Raw genomic sequence first — 18,082 nt, 5'->3', positions numbered from 1 at the left:
GGACAGAAAACCCAGGGACACAGCCTGAGAAAGCATGTCCAGCTTCAGGGTGTTGTGGGTGTTTTTTTTAACTTTTTTTTTATTTAAATAAGGAGAATTCTTTCATATGGAAAGAGTTAGTACAATCACATATTTGAAAGGAGAAACAATAGGTACTGGACCGGAGGGAAAGGGCAAGGGGTGAGTGTGCCACCAGCCTGGTGAGCCCACGGTTCCATTTCCCATCCAAGGCAAAAGCTTCCCCCAAATAATGCAAGAACAAGCTGCACATCACACCTTCAGCCATCGCCTGCCCTTTCAAATATCTGGTCTGTATGAAAAGACAAACAGAGGAAAGGCCAAAAGAAAAGGAAACAAAACCCCTCTCAAGAACAAAAACCCCCAAACCCTTTTCACTACGCAAGGCGTGAGGTCCGAAGCTTGCAGCACAGGGTCCCCTGGGAGGCTTTGCAACATGCTGAAGACGGGCCCCGGGGACGCTGCCACCATCCCGGAGGCCACCCACCCGGGGGAGGAACTGGGCGGCAGGTCGGACGCGCCCGGAAGGTCACTCGCCAGATACGCGCTGGTGGTCCGAGTGGAGAGCTCGACGGGGGACAAACGGTCTGACCCCAACGCTGGGCCGTTCCTGTCCTGGGTGGTGTGTCAGGTCCATCTCACGCCTTCAAACCGGAAGGGCTGGCTTTCTGAAGTCTGCACGTCCCACTCATCAGAGCACGACACAGCACAAATACTCAAGTATCCTCGCCAAAGGCCACTTCCAGGCGACCTTCCTACCCAGGCTTGCTGCAGGTGAAAGGACAAGTCCAGATGAGAGGCAACGCGCAGCTCCTTGGTGGAGGGGAGCCGGTCAGCAGGGAGGAGCTGTACCGTTTGCCCCACGCTCACACCTGCACGCCTTTCCTCCTTGGCTCTGAGCATCAGTCACAGATCTCACCAATGATCCAGGAGGCAGGTCCAGAGGCAGGAGGGCGAGGGCCTAGCAGAGCACGGACACCGGTATGTAGCAAGATGCTCGGTATTCTGAGAAGTGGCTGGAATGACCACAGCTTTGAAAGTGGGCAAACCGGTTTTTCTGAAATGTGTCCGTCATCCTTTGTTTTTACCCTTAAGGAACCTGGAGCCAGAAGTGTAGGAATTCCAAGTTTGCAAACAATAGTGTGGACAGAAGGGGTAATGGTAAAGATACCAGACCGAACAGCTGGCAGAGAATCTTCAGTGGGTGGACGCCGCCTCTCAGACACACGACCCCACACGCTGGGATTTTACTCCACTGAGCAGCTGACGCTGGACGGACGCTACATCAGCTCCTGGCGGATCGGCGGCTGCACCAACAGCCGGGCAGAGCTGCCAGCATCAGAGGGCAGAGCTGCCAGCGTCCGAGGGCGACTGTGACGAGCAGGCAAAGGTGCACGAGGGCGTGGACACCACCCCCATCTCAGCAGCAGAAAAGGTAAGTTTGGGTTTTCACCTGTTCCCACCAAAGGCCCCCAAACGCCCTGGCAGAGGCCTCTGCGTGGCTATGCGCTCTGAAGAGGGGGGTTTGAAACCAAAATAAGACCCAAAGTCCTACTACCTTGAGCTTAGCTCTAAAACCACGCGAAAGGAAGAGATTGCACCTTAAAACATCTGTGCAGTAAAGACTGCATTTAATCAGACCAAGGAAGGGATGGGGTGCCAGCAGGCCCGGGCCTACCCTCTGCCCGAGTCCAGCTGGGAATGTCTCGGGGGGAAGCGCCCGCAGCTGGGCACACGAGGCGGAGAAAGCACTGAGGGTCACATGCAGCTCCTGGCCCTCCTGCACAGGTCAGTCAGACGCATCTATAAATAGCGCAGTGGGACATTTCCTTCCTTCACCTAGACCTACAACAATACATATAAATAAATTCTAGTGTTTTCTGTTTTATTGGGGTGGGGCGGGGAGTAGAAAATACAGGGCAGAGAAAAGGGCTGGAGAGCAGGTGACCCCGTGTTTTTCTTTTTCCACAAACAAGCACTGTCGCTGGCAGGATCACCAGGAGGGCACACCTTGAGTTTGTAACAGCATCCAGGACTGTTCTGTGGAGTCTCACAATGAGAAAACCTCTTTTGCTTTAGACAAGCAGCGGACCCCAGCATCAGGTGGGAGGGTCTGGGTGGGTTCCCAGGTGTCCGGGCAGCGAGCGTGTGGCTCCTGCAGGGCAGCGGGCGATGGGGCAGCAGGGAGTGGGGCAGGCAGCATCTCGGGGCGGGGGGGGGGGGGGGGGGGGGGGCAGAGCAGATGAGCACATGGGGCAGGAGAGTGAGGACAGGACTCCAGAGTAAAGATTCAGGAGATGAAGGGAAAAGAGAAGCCAGTGCACAGTGAGGTCCAAGGATGGAGGCGAGGGGGTGCAGAAAGCTACCAAGTGAGCAGTAAAGCTCTTCCTAGGAAACTGGCCTCCAGGTCGCGAGACGGGAGCTCTGCCAGGCGGTGTCCCGTCCTCAAAGCTGTCATCACAGCACGAGCCGCTGCAGCAGCCCAAGGGCCCTCTCTCCCGTGTCCTACCCTGGACAGAGCTGAGAAGCAGCCTGAGCAGCCGGCACACACCTACAGGGACACGGGCTGAGCCAGGTCCCCTGGGACCAGTGGCAGTGCCCTCTCTGTAGGTGCTGCTTAGTTCCTCGAAGGGCCTGTGCAAAACTCTAGCCTTCCCTTCCCTTTCCTCGGAATGACAGAATCTGGGGCGATTCTAGTTCTTAAAAAACAACAAAACGCAGTGTGAAACGGCTCACGCGAGCCTTTTGCTGGAGGCAGCTCTGCAGACTTGGGTGGCTGCCCAGGCCGTTTCAGAACCACGGCCAGCCCTGCAACACAGCTTCCCCCTTGGACCTGCCGGCGGCTGGAAAGGCTGACCTCACTGCTCAGCTCGGGCGCCCTGTCCCACCACCAGGGCCTGCTGCTAGGAGGGAGGAGCAGGAAGCCCTGCCGCAGGCCCCAGTGCGAGGGGGGGGGGGGGGGAGTCGGGGGAAAAAGGTGCAGGAAGGTGGAGGCTTTTGGAAAGGGCGTGAGTGAAACAGCAGCCCTTGGTGCCGGAGCCCTCGAGCAGACGCGGGAGGTGGGTGGGGGCCGTGGTGCTGCCTGCTCACGCGTCAGGCCAACTCGGGATACACCAGTGACTGTGTCCGCGCTTCACCGCAGGGCCAGCGGCCAGCACGTCCCTGGCTTTAGACTCCGGGACAGACACCCTTCCGTAAACCCCAGCTCACGGGCTGCCCGTGGGCTCCGGAGCGCAGCCGGACACCGGGGTGCTCGTGCGGTGCCTGTGCGGCCGCAGAGGCCAACCAACGAAGAGCAGGAGGGCGTCTCACAGCGATGCATCAAACTAAACGGGAGGGGAAGACACTACCGGACACGGGGTCGGGGAGCTGGCGAAGAGCATGTAAAAGTTCAGCTACACAGACATCGCTTGTGTTTTGTTTTCCTTTCTCTGTAAAAACCTTGGCTGCTTTAGCTGCTTTTTAAAACAAAAAGCTTCAAAGGAAAGGACCTGCCGCCGCACCACCGTGCGGGACGGGGTGGGGCAGCGCTGAGCGCCGGACGAGGAGCTGCCCGCGCTGCATCCTCAGGGCCGCCCCGGGGCGCGGAAAGGAGACGGGAACGGCTGCTGCCGTTCCGGATGAAAGCAAGCAGGTCAATGCCACAATCCACGGTGCAAGCTGGTTGGACGTCGGAGCTGTCAGGAGTGGAGAGAGGATCTCTCTCGGCCGGCCGGCCAGGCGGTGGACCGAGGCGGCTCTGCCCACGGTGAGGCGGCCAGGCCAGCGCCTCAGGCCTTGCTCTCCTCTACTTTCACCGCCCGAGGCTTGATGGCTCCTGTGCGCTTCATCTGGGAGGCGGCCAGGGGGGCCTCCTGCAGGGTCACGGCTCCCAGGCCGGGCTTCTCATCCACTCGTGGCTTGGCCTTTGGACAGACGAACGGGACAAAGCAGTTACCCTCACACAGCGGCCGTCGGTGGCTACACAGCCCCCTGCCTGCTCCTGAGCCCCACAGAAGAGCTACCCTAAGGAGTCCATCCTTCGGTGGAGGACAGACTAGAAGCAACTCTCCCAGGAAGGACACGGTGGCGCTGTGTCCCCTCCCGCAGGCGCCGAGTGCAGTGATTCGGAGGCGGGAAGACGCCGGTCCTCCGGGCAGCCTTCTGCGGTGCCCGCGGGCCTCCACAGGCCGCCCAGCTAAGGCCGACTCAAGAACCTTCTCAAATCAGTGCACCCCATGCCCACAGGGACAAAGCCCGAGTCCCGCCTGTCTGCGGAGGGCGGGGCCTCAAGCAGGCGTGGGTCTCCCGGACCTTCGCGAGCCTTTCCCCAGGTTCACATCAGGGTCCCCCTACTCGCAGGTCAGCACTGGGCAGTGCACCAGAGTGACCGGCCTCAACCTGCCCCGCACCATGAGCATTACTTCAATCCAGGCTCCTCCAGGAGCGGCCCTCCCGGGAGCCACGCCAGGAGAAGTGAAATGAGTGGCCAGTCCTCCGCCTCCACCGGCCAGGAGCTGCTCTACCTAGAAGCCTGCGCTGACACGTCCGAGCCCCGGAGCCCGCCGTACTCAGAGCAGCGGGAGAACAGTGCCCCACGGCCAGGAAACGCCATCGCGGTCCCTCCCAGCCAGGCAGACGAGACACGGCTCTTACTAGGGCTACATGCGCACGCTCACGTGCACGCCCGACTGCTAGCGCTGACCCACAGACCTAACCCAGTCCCAGCACCTTCACAGCCCGAATCGCTAGGAGGCTAGTCCACCTGCTGGCGTCACCTCTCCGGGGACTCCGCATCCTCCCTTCTCTGCAGGACAAGGAAGGATCCAGACGCCCGTCAGGAGGAGCAATGCCTTCGCCAGAAGGACTCGGCCCCTGGCGCCATGCTCTAAGCGCTAGGGCACGCCTCTCTTTACAAGAGGAGCACGCAAATGGGGTGGGCAGTCCCTTCTCTTTTGGCGCTTGGAGACGGGCCTAAGCGTCGGGGCTGGAGGTCTGGAAAGCCATCTTCTACCTGGTGAGCGTAGTGTCCCTGCACAGAGCCCATGTTAACTGCTGATCCAGAGGGCTTCCCACTGGGGCTAGCAGAGCTAGGCCTGAAAAAACCAAAGGCAGGGGGTGAGAACACACGCACCGCAGGAGGCAGTCAAGCCCGGCGCGCGGCCGGCTCCGGCTCGCAGACCTCCCGGCGGAGGAAAACAGACCGCAGGCAGCCGAGCTCAGGGGAAGAGCGGGCTCAGTCGCCCTGGCACCTCCAACGCAGCTCAGGGAAAGGCACCCAGGGGGAGAGATCGAGGTCACCACTGCGGACAGAGACTGGCCAGACAGATGGACGGACAGGAGGAGCAAGAGTCTCTCAGGGCTTGGAGGGTCTGGACCAACGTGATTCTATGGCCAGATGAAAGGTCTCTAAACCTAGGAATTGCGCCCAGTAGTTTTCTGGTCTTCCCTTTCTGTGGGTGGGGGTGGAGAGACACCAAAAGGAACGACACTGTAGAACACCTTTCCAAGTGTGTTCCCAGGAAGGGTAATTAGGTGCTGGTGAAAAATGATTTCCTGGTGGAAGTGTGCGAAGCGCTGTGTGCAGAGTTCACCAGGACTCCGGGCAGCGGGCTGTGCCCAGGAGCACGGCTCCCGAAGGGCCGTCTAGCACACAGCACCCCAGGACCGGAGCGGGGGAGCCTGTGTGGCGGGACACGCCTCAGAAGTCGTTTCCAGAAAGTGGGAAATGCTTCTCTATAAAAACATACCACGTTCCCAGCCCCCATGAAAACACCTGCACAACAAAGGCTCCTTAGCTACGGGTCATGCTTCCTACAGTCTCCCCAGGGCAGCGGCCGCCACTCCCACACGGTGGGCGCACGCGGCTCTTGTTCAGGCGGGTCCGTTCCCTGGGTTTGCCCAGGGAGACTGAGCACCTGTTCACACCCCACGCCCCTCCCTCCCTCCATGTACACATGGCTCTGTGCTGCTGTCCAGTTTCCTAATAGTTCTGTTGCTCTGGCCCACGTGAAAAATATGATCGGACAATACAGCGAACTAACAAAAATAAATGAAGCCAAGAGAGTGAAAATAAGAACAGAAAAGATGAAATGGGGGAAAATTCACAAAAATCCCTCTCTCTGGAAATGCGGCTGGAAGGATGGAAGGAAGCGGCAGGGGCCGGGGCCAAGGCCTCACACTCCAGGAGCAGCGGGCCGAGCGCTGGGCCAGAGGACCTGGTGGGGCTGGAGCCTCCGCTGGCCTCTCCCAGGGCACTGCCAGCTGCACGTCTGTCTGACTCATTTACCAACAGGACGGTTCCCAGGCGTTTCCCACACATAACAGGAGTCCACTGCACTGACCCTGGGCCCGAAGCCGGGCACGCTGCCTTCCCAACTCTACACGCGCTCCCTGGGGTGAGAAAGTTGGCAGACCCAGAGCTTTGCTGCCTTTGCAACGCAAGTAACTGAACAAGACAATTCATACAGGGCCAGCTCTGATCCAGCTCGGGGCCCTGGGACCGGTGCTGGAGGCAGAGACGGGCGCAGAGGAAGCAGAAAGGTGCAGCTCGTCCTGGGTGCCAGGCCCACGGCCAGCAGCACCAGGTCCTGGGGAGGAAGGGTCCTCCCGCCAGGGCTGGGCCTTCGTGGCCACTGACGCCTGTTCTGGAAGCTGGTGAGAAAGCTGTGTGCACGCAGGGTCAGCCGACGCGGACAACACAGCAGTTCCTTTCCCCGCCTTCCCAGCAAGCTCTCCCAATGCAGAGCGCGGGATGAGGGCTAAAAACAAAACCCAGTTCCTGAGTTCCCAGTGATGCCTGAAATATCTTGGTGACACACGGGCTTACGAGGGGACCCGGCCTCGGTGCCCTGTGCCGCCCTCCCGGGCCCTCAGCACCCGCTGGTCCCTTTACCTGTAGGTCTGTGGTGACTGCCCGGAGCCTCCTGAAGGAACATTCGGTTTACTGTCGGCAAAGTGGAAGCCCTTCATCTCCATCTGAGAGGACTAGAGACCGGAAGCAAAGGTTGCTGGTTGGTGGCCGGGAGACAGCCTGGCCCTCGCTGAACCACCCTGCGCACAGCCGAGGGGGCCCAGGAAGACCCAGGAGAAGTTCTGGATAGAGAGGCAGCTTTTAAAGGAATCGAGGCTCAGCTGTAACCGGTTTGGCTCAGTGGATAGAGCATCGGCCTGCGGACTGGAGGGTCCCGGGTTCGATTCCGGTCAAGGGCATGTACCTGGGTTGCGGGCACATCCCCAGTAGGAGGTGTGCAGGAGGCAGCTGATCGATGATTCTCTCTCATCGATGTTTCTGACTCTCTATCTCTCTCCCTTCCTCTCTGTAAAAATCACTAAAATATATATATATGTATATATATTTTTAAATATATTTTATTGATTTTTTACAGAGAGGAAGGGAGAGAGATAGAGTCAGAAACATCGATGAGAGAGAAACATCGATCAGCTGCCTCCTGCACACCTCCTACTGGGGATGTGCCCGCAACCCAGGTACATGCCCTTGACCGGAATCGAACCTGGGACCCTCCAGTCCGCAGGCCGATGCTCTATCCACTGAGCCAAACCGGTTTCGGCCTAAAATATATTTAAAAAAAAAAAAAGGAATCGAGGCTCGAGGTCTTGTTCCGTTTTAAGGGGCTGAGCACCACCGCGGGCGCTGCCTGGCCGTCTCTGCCCTGAGGAGGAACCCTCAGCAGAGCCGTGGGGCTTGGGCCCTGGGCTCCAGCCCCAGGCACCCTCTACCTGGGCCTCTAGGACCTGCACCGGAACTGGCCCCTCGGGTGCTCCCGCGCCCACACAGGGACCAGGCATGGACTGACACACCTCCTTCCTGCGTGGGCCACGCACACCTGAGCTCGTCTCCACGGCCAGCTTGCACACTAACCAGGGGCACTGGCCATGGAAAGCCAAGAGGCTGCGCCCCAGACCCTGGCCTGTCCTGCCACAGCAGTGGTGTCTGGCTGACCGGAGGGCTGGTGAGACCCTCCCAGGACCCCAGCAGGATGGAGTCGCGCTCACCTCTCTGCTGGTGTTAAGGACCGAAGGCTGGGACCCGGGTGGAAGAATTCTGCGTGGGGCCCCCACCGAGAGGCTCTGCCCCTGTGGCAGCTGGATGGACTGGGGCAGGAGCAGGGGCTGCTGTCCGGAGCCATAGCGTGGCAGAGGCAGCTGGGAGCCGGGCAGTGGCATCGTCAGCTGCTGACAACAGGGACAGTCAGGAAAGGGAGTGGTGGTGGGGGAGAAAGTCACAACCACTGTTCACACTCGCGCCCAAGAGCAAGCACTCTCAGACTCAGGTTCTTATTTCAAGTCGCAGCGAGGCCTCCTGCAGTGGGAGACTCGCTTTCCCTCAGAGCCGCAGGGACCCTGGACTTCACACTCGCCAGCGGGGCAGGCCTGCTGCTGGCACAGTGGGTGGTGAGGAAGCAGCATGGGGCGAGGCGGCAGCAGCTGGCCAGTGCCACCCGGCGGGTGGGGCTCCTCTCCCGGGTGGAAAGGGCGTGTGTGCTCCAGCCCTCCCCGCTCCCACCCAGCGAAGGCTCGCTGAATGCACACTGTGCGGGGAAAGCGCCAGGACACGTCAGACCCAGAGCCACGAGGGCAGGGCGGTGCCATGCTGGACACAGCGCCGGTGCCAGAGTGCAGAGAGCGGGCAGCACCCCGTGTGTGGTGTGTGTGCATGTGCGTGTGTGGTGCGTGTGCGTGTGCGTGTGGTGGGGTGGGAGAAAAGTTAGGGAGGGCCAGAGAGGCTCGGGAGGGGACGTCCATGTGGATCAGATCCCAGGTGAGAACAGCAAGGCCGGAAGGCTCCCTCGCCCCCTCCGTGCAGCACTGGGCCAGCCGGCCACTGCCTGCCTCTAAGGTCAGAGGACAAGGCTCGGGGTCAGGGTTCTTGGAACCAATCTGGAGCCTCCTGGAAGCTTCTGAAGCACAAGCACGTTGTGAAAGAGAAAGGCAACTGCAAGGCCTAAGCGACCACTTCAAATGTCCGGACCAGGGGGGTGAGAGGAAGGGGCAGGGGGCCACGTTGTCTCTCAGTCACTTTCCTCTTCATCTCCCTGCTGGTGAGTCCACAGTGGAGGGTCAGAAGGATCTATTGGGATTGCATCACCGAGACACGTGGCAGCCAGAGCCTCTAGGACCCAGGCCCCGTCTGCGTACAACACCTGTTTAAAGGGAGGGGGCGGGAGTTCATGCAGGAGCCTGGGCAGGGAGGGGTGCAGGGACGAGGACCGGCTGGACTCCGAATACTTTCCAAATGCAGAGCCGACAGACCTGCTGAAGGCCCAGAGGGGGTGACGCGGACTGGACCACCTCAAGGACCAGGGAGAAAATCATGTTTTGGACCCGATGTCTGAACAAGTTGGTTGAGATGCGGTGAGATAGAGATATTAGAGCAGAGACGTGGGCAGCCAGTGGATAAGTTCAGGTCCAGAAGACAGCGGGGAGAACGGGAAGCATCACCACTTCACCTCCAGCCCCAGACGCGGGGGGGGGGGAGGGGGGGGCGAGAGGGGGGAACGACACAGAGGTGATGGGGTCCCTCAGAAGGGGCTGAGCATGTGACCTGGCTCCAGCTACAGCAGCCAGTCAGCACAGCGAGAGGCAGGCGAGGGAAAAGCCGTCGGGGGAGGGACTGGCTCCTGACCTGGGGGAGCTGGGAGTCCAGCATCTGGGAGGCGCCCAGCCCGGCCGCCTGGCTGAGCTGGCCCTCGTAGACCAGGGCTTGGCTTCCGCTCATGGGCTGGTAGGGGGAGCCCGACGGGGGCTTCACGAGCTCCAAGGGCTGCATGCCGGGGAACGCCGAGTACGGAGGCTTCAGGGCGGTGCCTCCAGAGAGGATCATGGTGCTGGGCGGGGACAGGCTGGGGTGCATGTACACTTGCGACCTGCAAAAGCCAGACGACACCAGGGCAGGTGTGGGAGTGCCCGCGTGAGAACCCAGAGGGCTTGCGAAAACACTCTGCTGGCCCTACCCCTCGACATTCAGAACAGCCCCCTGGATGGTGCCTATGTTGCTGGTCTAGGGATCACAGTTTGGGCATCACTGGATTAAACGAATGGACAAACATACAAAACGCAGGCAACCCATGTGATGCCAAAAGCACTGGACGTGAGACACAGCAAGGGCAGCTGGAGGCAGTGGGCAGGGGGCGTGGGGGCAGGCCCACAGCGAAGAACGAACTGTAAGGGACCACCACACCCTCACCCCAAGGAGAACAAGGGAACGAGTGCGCAGGCTGCCAAGGCCTGAGCTCCGCCTGTGAGCCGCCAGCCCTCGTCCCCGTCTCACCTGAAGGGCTGCAAGGAGCTGAAGATCTCCTGTGACTGGGAGACGGGGAGCCCGCCCCGCAGCCCCAGCTGGGCCGACGCCTGCAGAGACGTGTGAAGGGAAATGGGGATCTGCTGGGCAGCGGCAGCCTGTGGGGAAGCCAGCAGGTCACTGCGGGGCCCTCGGAGCTGCTCTTCCCTTCCCCTCCGCACGCGGCTGGAACCCGCCCCACGTGCCAGTCCCAGCACCTCCTTCCTGTGCTGTTGCTCTACGCATCACACTCCCTAGCTCCACGCACTGAGGTGGCGCTCACGCGAGGGTGCGTGGACAGCCACATACAGAACACATGCAGCATGACCCAGTTCCGTGAAGACCAACACCGTGCACAACTGCACAAGGTAACATTTAAGAACACGTTTTAAAGAGGTCAGGACAGGCCAAGTCCTCTGCCCTCCGTCCCGAATCTGCTCTGAGCAGCGCCTCCGCGGGGAGCCTGGTGCTGGTCTGCGCAGGCAAGGTCTGGCCCCGCGCCAGGTCCGACGTCCAGAAAGCATCCCCTGCAGCACGGAAACGATGCCGGTGCCGCATAAAAACGAACGCCTGCTCGTTCTAAAACTACCTCTTTCTAACGCATCCATGCCTGGGAGTCTAGGCCTTGCTGCTCTTCATCAGAAGGATACCTGATCACCAAAGAGAATTCCGTTTCAGCTAGTCCCGGCCAGGACCGAGGAGAACTCGAAGGAAACTACGCGGAGTCTGGAGCACTGAGCTCCACTCCCCCTCGCCTCGTTTACTCGTGCCCCACACACTGACCGGCTGCCCGACACGCAGGTGCTGGGCATCACTCGCGAGGGATTCAGAGAGAGAAGAGACACGGACTCTGGCCCCGCCCCGCCCGCCGCCCAGCTGGCGCCCGCCATCACCTGCTGGTAAGTCTGCTGCTGCGGGATGGTCTGGGGAACCAGCCGGGGCTGACTGGCGAACACGTGCCCATCCAGGTAGAGAGGCGGCAGGTGGCTGCCTGGAGACAGAACCCACGGAGGCAGGACAGGATCAGGTCTCGCTGTGCCCACCCTGCCCACGCCCTCGTGCCCACTGCATGCAGCTGCCTCGGTCTCTCAGCCAAGTTCCTCTTCATCTCCCTGCTATTGAGTCCACAGTGGAGGGTCAGAAGGATCTATTGGGATTCCATCACTGAGACCTCGGCAGCCGGCACCTCAAAATCCCCACCCTCCCCCTTTGGGCACCAACACCACGACCAGGACGCTGGCGGGAAGGACAACATGTCCGTTACTGACTAAGGATTCAGCTGAGAGGCAAGCACTTCCAGGTATGGCCTCCGGTTAGCGTGGCTACCCCATGGAGCGCCATCCTCGCCCGGGCTGGTTTTACAGAGCACGGACCGAGGGTCAGGGCTGAGCTGCTCACTGGCAGAGTGATCCCGCCCCCATTAACCTGGATCCAACTCAAAGCCCATCTCGGCTCGCTCCTCCCTCAGGAGCCGGGACCGTGAGCATCAGGGAAGCAGAAGCAAGTGCGAGCCGTCTGCAGCCGTGGGAAGCTGGGATCGCCCAGCCTAGTGGCAGCCGGACTCCCACGTGCACAGACTCCCTAAGTCATGGTCGGTGGGTTCAGGGCTGCCAGCCCCACGCTTCTGTCGAAGCGCACGAGGAGGCTCGGGCCGATACCTGGGAGAGAAGGCGCTACGGAGGCCACGGGCATGGGCGGCATGGAGACGCCGCCGAAGGAGCTGTAGTTGGCCCCACCGGAGGCTCCCACAGAGGACGGGGGCTGGATGCCCGAGCCAGGGCCTCCCGGAGAGCTCTGCTCCGGCAAGCTGGGCGAGTTTTCCCAAGCCTTCCGCGCAGACTCCATCTGTGGAGCAAGGGGAGGAGAGGGATGAACTACTAGGGAGAGGCAGTGGCAGCGGGTGGGGCTGCCCGCTCTCGCCTCCGCACAAGCCAGGGCCCCGCGTGGGCCTTGCTGAGATCAGGACGAGTGTTACCTTCAGAGTGAGGTCGGCCGTGGGGAAGGACATCTGGGAGAGGCCGATGGCCCTCTGGATGTGATGATCTCGCCGCAGGATGGGGATGCTCTGTGTCAGCCCGGCCTGGGGAGACAGGAAGCCATGGGACAACCAGGCAGAGGAAGCGAGACGGCGTGTCAAAATGCCCTTCAGAGTTGGTCGTGTGCACCTAAGGCCACAAGATGAAGCTGCCAGCAGCTGAGACCAGTTTATCTTCTCCAAAGAGCTGCCTTTGTGGCTTCCCTTGACAGAGGCCCAGGAGAGCCCCCACACCCCCCAGAGCCCTCTAGCAGGGATGGGCATGTGCCAGCAACGTAACGACTGGCTGCCGACATGCAGGCGTGGAGACCTCCAGGAGGCTGAGGAACAGGTGCCTGTGACAGAGGCTCTGCGATGCCTGCTAGCCACTCCTGCTGCGCTGGGCAGTGCCCTCAGCACGCTGTGGGCCCCGGGAGCTCAGTCCGGAAGCGTGGTTCGCCCAGCATCTCAAACATGACCACGGAACTTGGAAGAACAGAGAATTGAAGCATGCTATCCAAACCAGACCTTGGGAAACACACTGCCCCATTTTAAGGTCACAAAACTGGGCGTAGAACATTCAAACAACTAGTGGAAGATAGTAAGCAGCTAGAAATTATGTCATGGCTCAAACCCAGGTCTGCCTGACCCCACGGCCGAGCAGCGCGGGGCCAGGGCTGGCAAGGAAGCACACTCACGTTACTAGCCAGGGCATCCTGGAGCTTGACCACTGGATTCCCCGCGGGGCCAGGGGCAGACCCAGGCGGCAAGCTGAAGTCGGAGTCCTGGGAAAAGGGGACAGAGCCCAGGAGATCCTGGCTCACCTTGCGGCAGAGACATGGTCTCAGCGCCTCTAAAAACCCACCACACAAGCAACATGGCCGCATGTTCCCCAACGGCCCAGGAGGGAAGGGTGCTGCCTCTCATCCTCGCTCCTGCCGTGCCCACTGCCCCACCCGACAGAGACCATGAAGACTGCCGCCCGCTCAGCCTGAGAACCGGCTGGCGTCAGCAGGGCATGTAGGGGGCAGCCCACTAGCACCTCCGTCCACGCTCACCCGCACGCTCCCCGGTGCCGCTCAGCTCACCCCTCTGCTCCTTCTAGGAGACAACCTGTCCAAGCCCCTCCTTCCCCTCCAAGTACAAAAAAAATGGAGAAAGGAAATAAACCAAAGCCTCACTTTTGGACTGACTCCAAATTCGATGGGCGGCACCGGGAGCACGGAGTCCACATGAATCTCCACCCCGTTGACCGGTGGGACGGCGGCGCCCGGCAGGCGCTCGGCCGCCTCGGAGCCCTTTCTGTTCTTCAGGGAGCGCTCGTTGCCGATGGGTCCCGGTCTGTGCTCCTTGCTCTGCGCTGAGCCTTGTTCCGAATCCTTGATGGGAAAGCAGAGCAGCTGAAACACAGGCTAGATGACCTTCTACGCGCGCGGGAATCGGGGCAGAAGACGAGACGACGAGCCCTCTGCCCAGGCCCGGCCCCTGCAGGAGGGACTCCAGGTTACCTTCTGTTCGGGCTGCTTCTGAGCCGGCTCCTTATGGCCGTCAGCCTTGGGCTCCAGGTTGGACCCGCTCATCTCCTCTGGTTTCAGAGTGCCATAGGGCGAGCTGCGCTGCGACGAGGTCGCAGACGACTCTCGAGATTCGGCGCTCAAGTCCACACCACTGTCTCCCTGGCTGCTCTTAAAGCCCTGCTGTGCAAGGCACCAAACGGGTTAGAGCCCTGACCCCCAGGCTCCCCACGCTGCCTGCCTGTGCGCAGTCTTGTCCCGCGCTGGGACCTGACCCAACAGCTGCAGGGATGTGGCCAAGGGCACCCCTGCCCGAACCTCCAGACCCCCAGTGGGCCCTCGGCCAAGACGGTCATCTCTCTTGTGACCCAAACCAAACGGAGTGACCACCGCTCCCGGTTTGAAGGAGAGCCCCGACTGCTCCCCTACGAGGGGTGGGGTAACCCCCTTTCTTCCTCCCTCTCACACAGGCACCTCACGTAGGTCAGAAACCAAGGCTGGAGTCCAGCCACCAGCCGGGGCCTGAGGAAATGGCCTCTGGTCCAGGCTCAACCACTGCGGCTGAGGGAGGGCGTGGGCCGCAGGACGGACGAAGCCCAGGCCAGGCAGCCACATGGGCGGCGAGCACCCCGGCCTGTGAGCACACAGCGCACTCACCTCGGCGGAGCCGGGCTCGGAGCTGTTGAAGGCCGTGGCGGCTTTAGTCCAGGAGTCGCTGGTTGAGGCCTGAACGGGCAGGGCTGCCGGAGGGGGAAGCAGAGAATCAGGGCATCAGAAAGGAGCAGGAGGCGAGCACAGGCGTGGCGTACACAAACCCAGGTCCTCCCGGTCCTCGCGGTCCCCACCCACACACCAGTGAGCAGCTGATGCTGGGGAGCTGGTCTGAGCGTCACACCCCTGCCCAGCAGCCTCAGGCAGACTTCATCTCTGCTGTGCTGAGGCGTCCCTCACTCAGGCCAACTGTTTGTTTCTACCAGCGGGAGCTGCTGCCAGGCCCGCAAGGCCCACGCCGCCACCACCGAGACGCCAACAGCAGCCATGGCCCCGTGCCTGTCCACACGACTTCACATGTGACCTTCAGATCGCCCGGACCGTGGTCTGACGACCGAGAGGCTGTGGCTGTTGCCATCAGAGCCGAGTCCTTCCCAGCCTCGTTCTGCAATGGGGTCAGGCCACGCGGCACAACTGCGAGTCCAGGCCCCAGCCCAGGACCTCTGAGGGCGAGGCCTCACCCTGAAAGCCTGGGCTGCGCTGTGGGTGACGTCTCCACGCTCCCCGGGGAGGGCTACGTGCCTTGTTCTGTGTTCCCTGCAGGATGGGAGAGGCCATCCTGTCCGAAGTGGGCATTCATGAGGAACTGGTTCCATTACGATCAGTGGTTCTCAACCTCGGCTGCACATTGGAATCACCTGGGAATCTTTTTAAAATCCTGATGTCTGGGCCTCATCCTCCGGAAATTCTGTTTCTTTGTTACTAATGTTGTGGCCCCACCCCCTAACAAAGAAACAGAATTTCCGGAGGATGAGGCCCAGGAATCAGGATTTTAAAAAGATTCCCAGGTGATTCCAATGTGCAGCCAAGGTTGAGAACCACTGATTAAGATGGTTTTATGTTTTTAAAGTTACTAGAAAAAGAGCGTTGAATATAGGTATTTTTTAAAGTTCAGGGGAACAAATTTTCTAAAGAGCAAGGTCCACCTTAGTCAGAGCGCCTCGGGGGCTGACAGGCCACTGGGCTGGGAAAGGCCAGTGCACAGGTCACAGAGCCCGGCCCTGGTGCCCCCGGCAGCTATTCCTCGCTCCTCTACACATACAGGAAAGGGTAAGTGCCGTGGGCAAAGGGAGCCAGGCCAGCTCGAGTGCCCTGGTGAGGGGGGGCGGGGCCAACCTGTCTCCAGGTCTCCAGACTCAGGGAACGCTTTGCTCTTCCAGCAACTGCCAGGCAGGGAAAGTCTACACCTGCTCAGGGGCGACAGCCACCCAAGGGCTAAGGTGGGGCTGACACTGGCTCAGAGGACACCGGAGCAGGTTAGGCCCCACCCACACTCCCAGTCCCGAAAGCAGATGTTCCCTAAAAAGAGAACAGTCAGGGGCTAAGCATCTAGGCCCAGGCACCCAGCTCTTACCCTGGCCACTGCTCTCCCAGATCTCGGTGCCCAGGCTGCCGCCCGGCACGGGCACATCGCCTTGCTCCAGGCCCAAGTTGTTCTGCTTTTTCGCAAACCGAGGAGGAATGCGGGAGGCAAGGCCCCGACCTTTGACAGGCACCTAAGGAAAGAAAGGTGGTAGAGGCCATGCGACAGGTCAGGCATGTGACATTCTCCCAGCGAACGTCTCTGGAGCATCAGAACCAAGAGAACTCGCCCCAGCGATGCTGGGACGCTCATCTCTCAAGACCTCAACCACCAGTGAGTGTTCATGCCACACCTGGCAAGGGCTCACAGCCAGTGACTGCGATGAATCAGACAGCAGGACAGTGTGCACTGCCCCACGGGCGCCGTGTGAGCACAGGGTCCCACGGGCGCAGGGGGAGGAGACGTGGGGCTGAGGCCGTCTGCACCGCGCCCGCTGGGCTCCAGCTGCTGTCACCGGACCGTCCCTCTTTGAGAACAGGGAAGGGGTCATCCACTGAGGGCGCTGCGGGCGGTGTTTGAGGGACACTCCTCCCTCCTCCCTCCTCCCTCCTCCCTCCTCCCTCCCCCCTCCCATCCTGGGCTCCATTCAGAACTCGGAGCCTCCTGGCTGTGGTTGTCACCTGACCGTCCCTCTTTGAGAACAGGGAAGGGGTCATCCACTGAGGGCGCTGCGGGCGGTGTTTGAGGGACACTCCTCCCTCCTCCCTCCTCCCTCCCCCCTCCCATCCTGGGCTCCATTCAGAACTCGGAGCCTCCTGGCTGTGGTTCCCCGCACCGGCTGGCGCCACCCGCCACCTGCTCCTCCTCCCTCGCGCTCCTCACCTGCGCAGCTTGCTCCTTCCTCCTCCTCTCCTCCTCCAGCAGGCGGCGCTGCTTCTTGGTCAGGATTTCGATGAAGCCTTCCCCCACCATGGAGCCTGCCTCCGTCTCCTCGCCGGGGCTGGTCCCACAGTTCTCGAGGATGGAATCTGAACCGAGAGTTCACGCGAAGGGACGGTGTTCCACTCATCGGAAGCCAAGAAGAACCCAGCCCCACAGGCACCTGACATCTTGGGACAGCTCAGCTCCAAAGGCCGGGCAGTGCCTGGCTGGTACCTCCCAGGAGCCGTGGAGGTCACCGTGTCTACAGAATGAGCCGGTATTCCACACCCTCGCACGCGCCCTAACAAACCGTCAACACAAACCCAAGAGCCCTAAGTGACACTACAGCCCGGAAAAGTCTCTGGAAATAGAGACACCAGTCCCAGCTCTGCTCCTGATTAGCCACGTGGCCCTGGAGGAGCCATCAACCTCTCTGGCCTCAGGTTCCCACCTTTACAGTAGGGGGTGGGGGGTGGGCACTGTAGGGCAGTTAAGGGGTTTGGCAAACTGTGAGAAACACAAGTGCAGGGGTCGCATCTGTTCTGCCCATCTCCGTGCCCGGAGCAAGGCCCAGGGCCTCCCTCAGAGGGTCAGACACAGTGAGAGGGCAGACTTGGCAGCCTGCAGGGCGAGGCCCCATTTCACCCGGCTCGGCTCCCTCCCTCCTCTGAAGATGCGAGGCAACAGACTCACTTCCGTAGTTCAGGTCAAACTGCTTCAAGGCCTCTCCCTGCTCGCCCACCCTCTGAGCAGCCAGGGTGGCCTCCTCTGCCTTCTCACCGGCGGCTTCGGGGACGTCAGAGGTGGCATGGGCAGCCCGCTCCAGGGCGTAGTGACTGCTGTGGCCTCCTGGCAAGGCCTCGTCCGGGCTCCTGGAAGGGAAGGGGACCTCGTTAGCTCAGAAGCGACCGCGGCTGGGGAAGGAACGGGAAAACCACCTAAGCACACAGCACGCACCATGGAAGCCACTCCCGGCAGCAGTGCGTCCCGGGCAGGCCACGGGGAGGCCCCCTCCAGCCGCACCGCCCCTGCCAGGGCTCAGTACTCTGCCTTCCCACTGCGAGCCAAGCTCGACAGGACTCCACAAAGGACAGAGCTGCAGGGCGTCCTCCCGTCACAACACTGACCAGGGACGCCCCAGCCTCGGCCACCACCAGGCCTTGGGGCAGAAGTCAGAGGCAAAGCCAGGCCTCGGCATCTGAGTCCTGGGAAGCTAGACTCACGGACACCCAAGAATCCGCACGCCCTGTGGCTCCCTTTCG

The 18,082-nt window shown here is 61.1% G+C and overlaps 1 protein-coding gene and 2 non-coding genes across 9 annotated transcripts in view; all 3 read right to left on the bottom strand.

The window, feature by feature from the left end:
* Positions 1-1,620: 1,620 nt before the first annotated feature.
* The window catches only part of PRRC2B (proline rich coiled-coil 2B), a 76,812-nt gene continuing 60,350 nt past the window's right edge, over positions 1,621-18,082 (bottom strand). For 2 of the 7 annotated variants that reach the window (XM_059658353.1, XM_059658354.1), the window contains exons 17-32: positions 17,514-17,692; positions 16,782-16,927; positions 15,951-16,092; positions 14,483-14,565; positions 13,820-14,008; positions 13,493-13,690; positions 13,010-13,096; positions 12,273-12,377; positions 11,956-12,142; positions 11,191-11,288; positions 10,289-10,416; positions 9,644-9,884; positions 8,014-8,190; positions 6,893-6,984; positions 5,012-5,093; positions 1,621-3,923 (exon numbers count right to left, since the gene is read on the bottom strand). In XM_059658353.1, the coding sequence (XP_059514336.1) occupies positions 3,789-3,923; positions 5,012-5,093; positions 6,893-6,984; positions 8,014-8,190; positions 9,644-9,884; positions 10,289-10,416; positions 11,191-11,288; positions 11,956-12,142; positions 12,273-12,377; positions 13,010-13,096; positions 13,493-13,690; positions 13,820-14,008; positions 14,483-14,565; positions 15,951-16,092; positions 16,782-16,927; positions 17,514-17,692 (2,269 nt within the window). In that variant the 3' untranslated portion in view covers positions 1,621-3,788. Of the gene's footprint in view, positions 3,924-5,011; positions 5,094-6,892; positions 6,985-8,013; positions 8,191-9,643; positions 9,885-10,288; positions 10,417-11,190; positions 11,289-11,955; positions 12,143-12,272; positions 12,378-13,009; positions 13,136-13,492; positions 13,691-13,819; positions 14,009-14,482; positions 14,566-15,950; positions 16,093-16,781; positions 16,928-17,513; positions 17,693-18,082 lie in introns of all 7 variants that reach the window. The other 5 variants (XM_059658355.1, XM_059658356.1, XM_059658352.1 and 2 more) reach the window with 4 other exon arrangements.
* LOC132212887 (small nucleolar RNA SNORD62) lies at positions 9,026-9,111 on the bottom strand. Its single transcript, XR_009447826.1, has one exon. It is a non-coding gene; the product is annotated as a small nucleolar RNA SNORD62 (small nucleolar RNA).
* Positions 11,382-11,467, bottom strand: LOC132212888 (small nucleolar RNA SNORD62). The gene has a single exon (XR_009447827.1). It is a non-coding gene; the product is annotated as a small nucleolar RNA SNORD62 (small nucleolar RNA).

This window comes from Myotis daubentonii, chromosome 11 (assembly GCF_963259705.1).
Source record: "Myotis daubentonii chromosome 11, mMyoDau2.1, whole genome shotgun sequence".
NCBI lineage: Eukaryota > Metazoa > Chordata > Mammalia > Chiroptera > Vespertilionidae > Myotis > Myotis daubentonii.
Note: the sequence above shows the minus strand (reverse complement) of the source record. Positions and strands in the feature narration are given on the sequence as shown.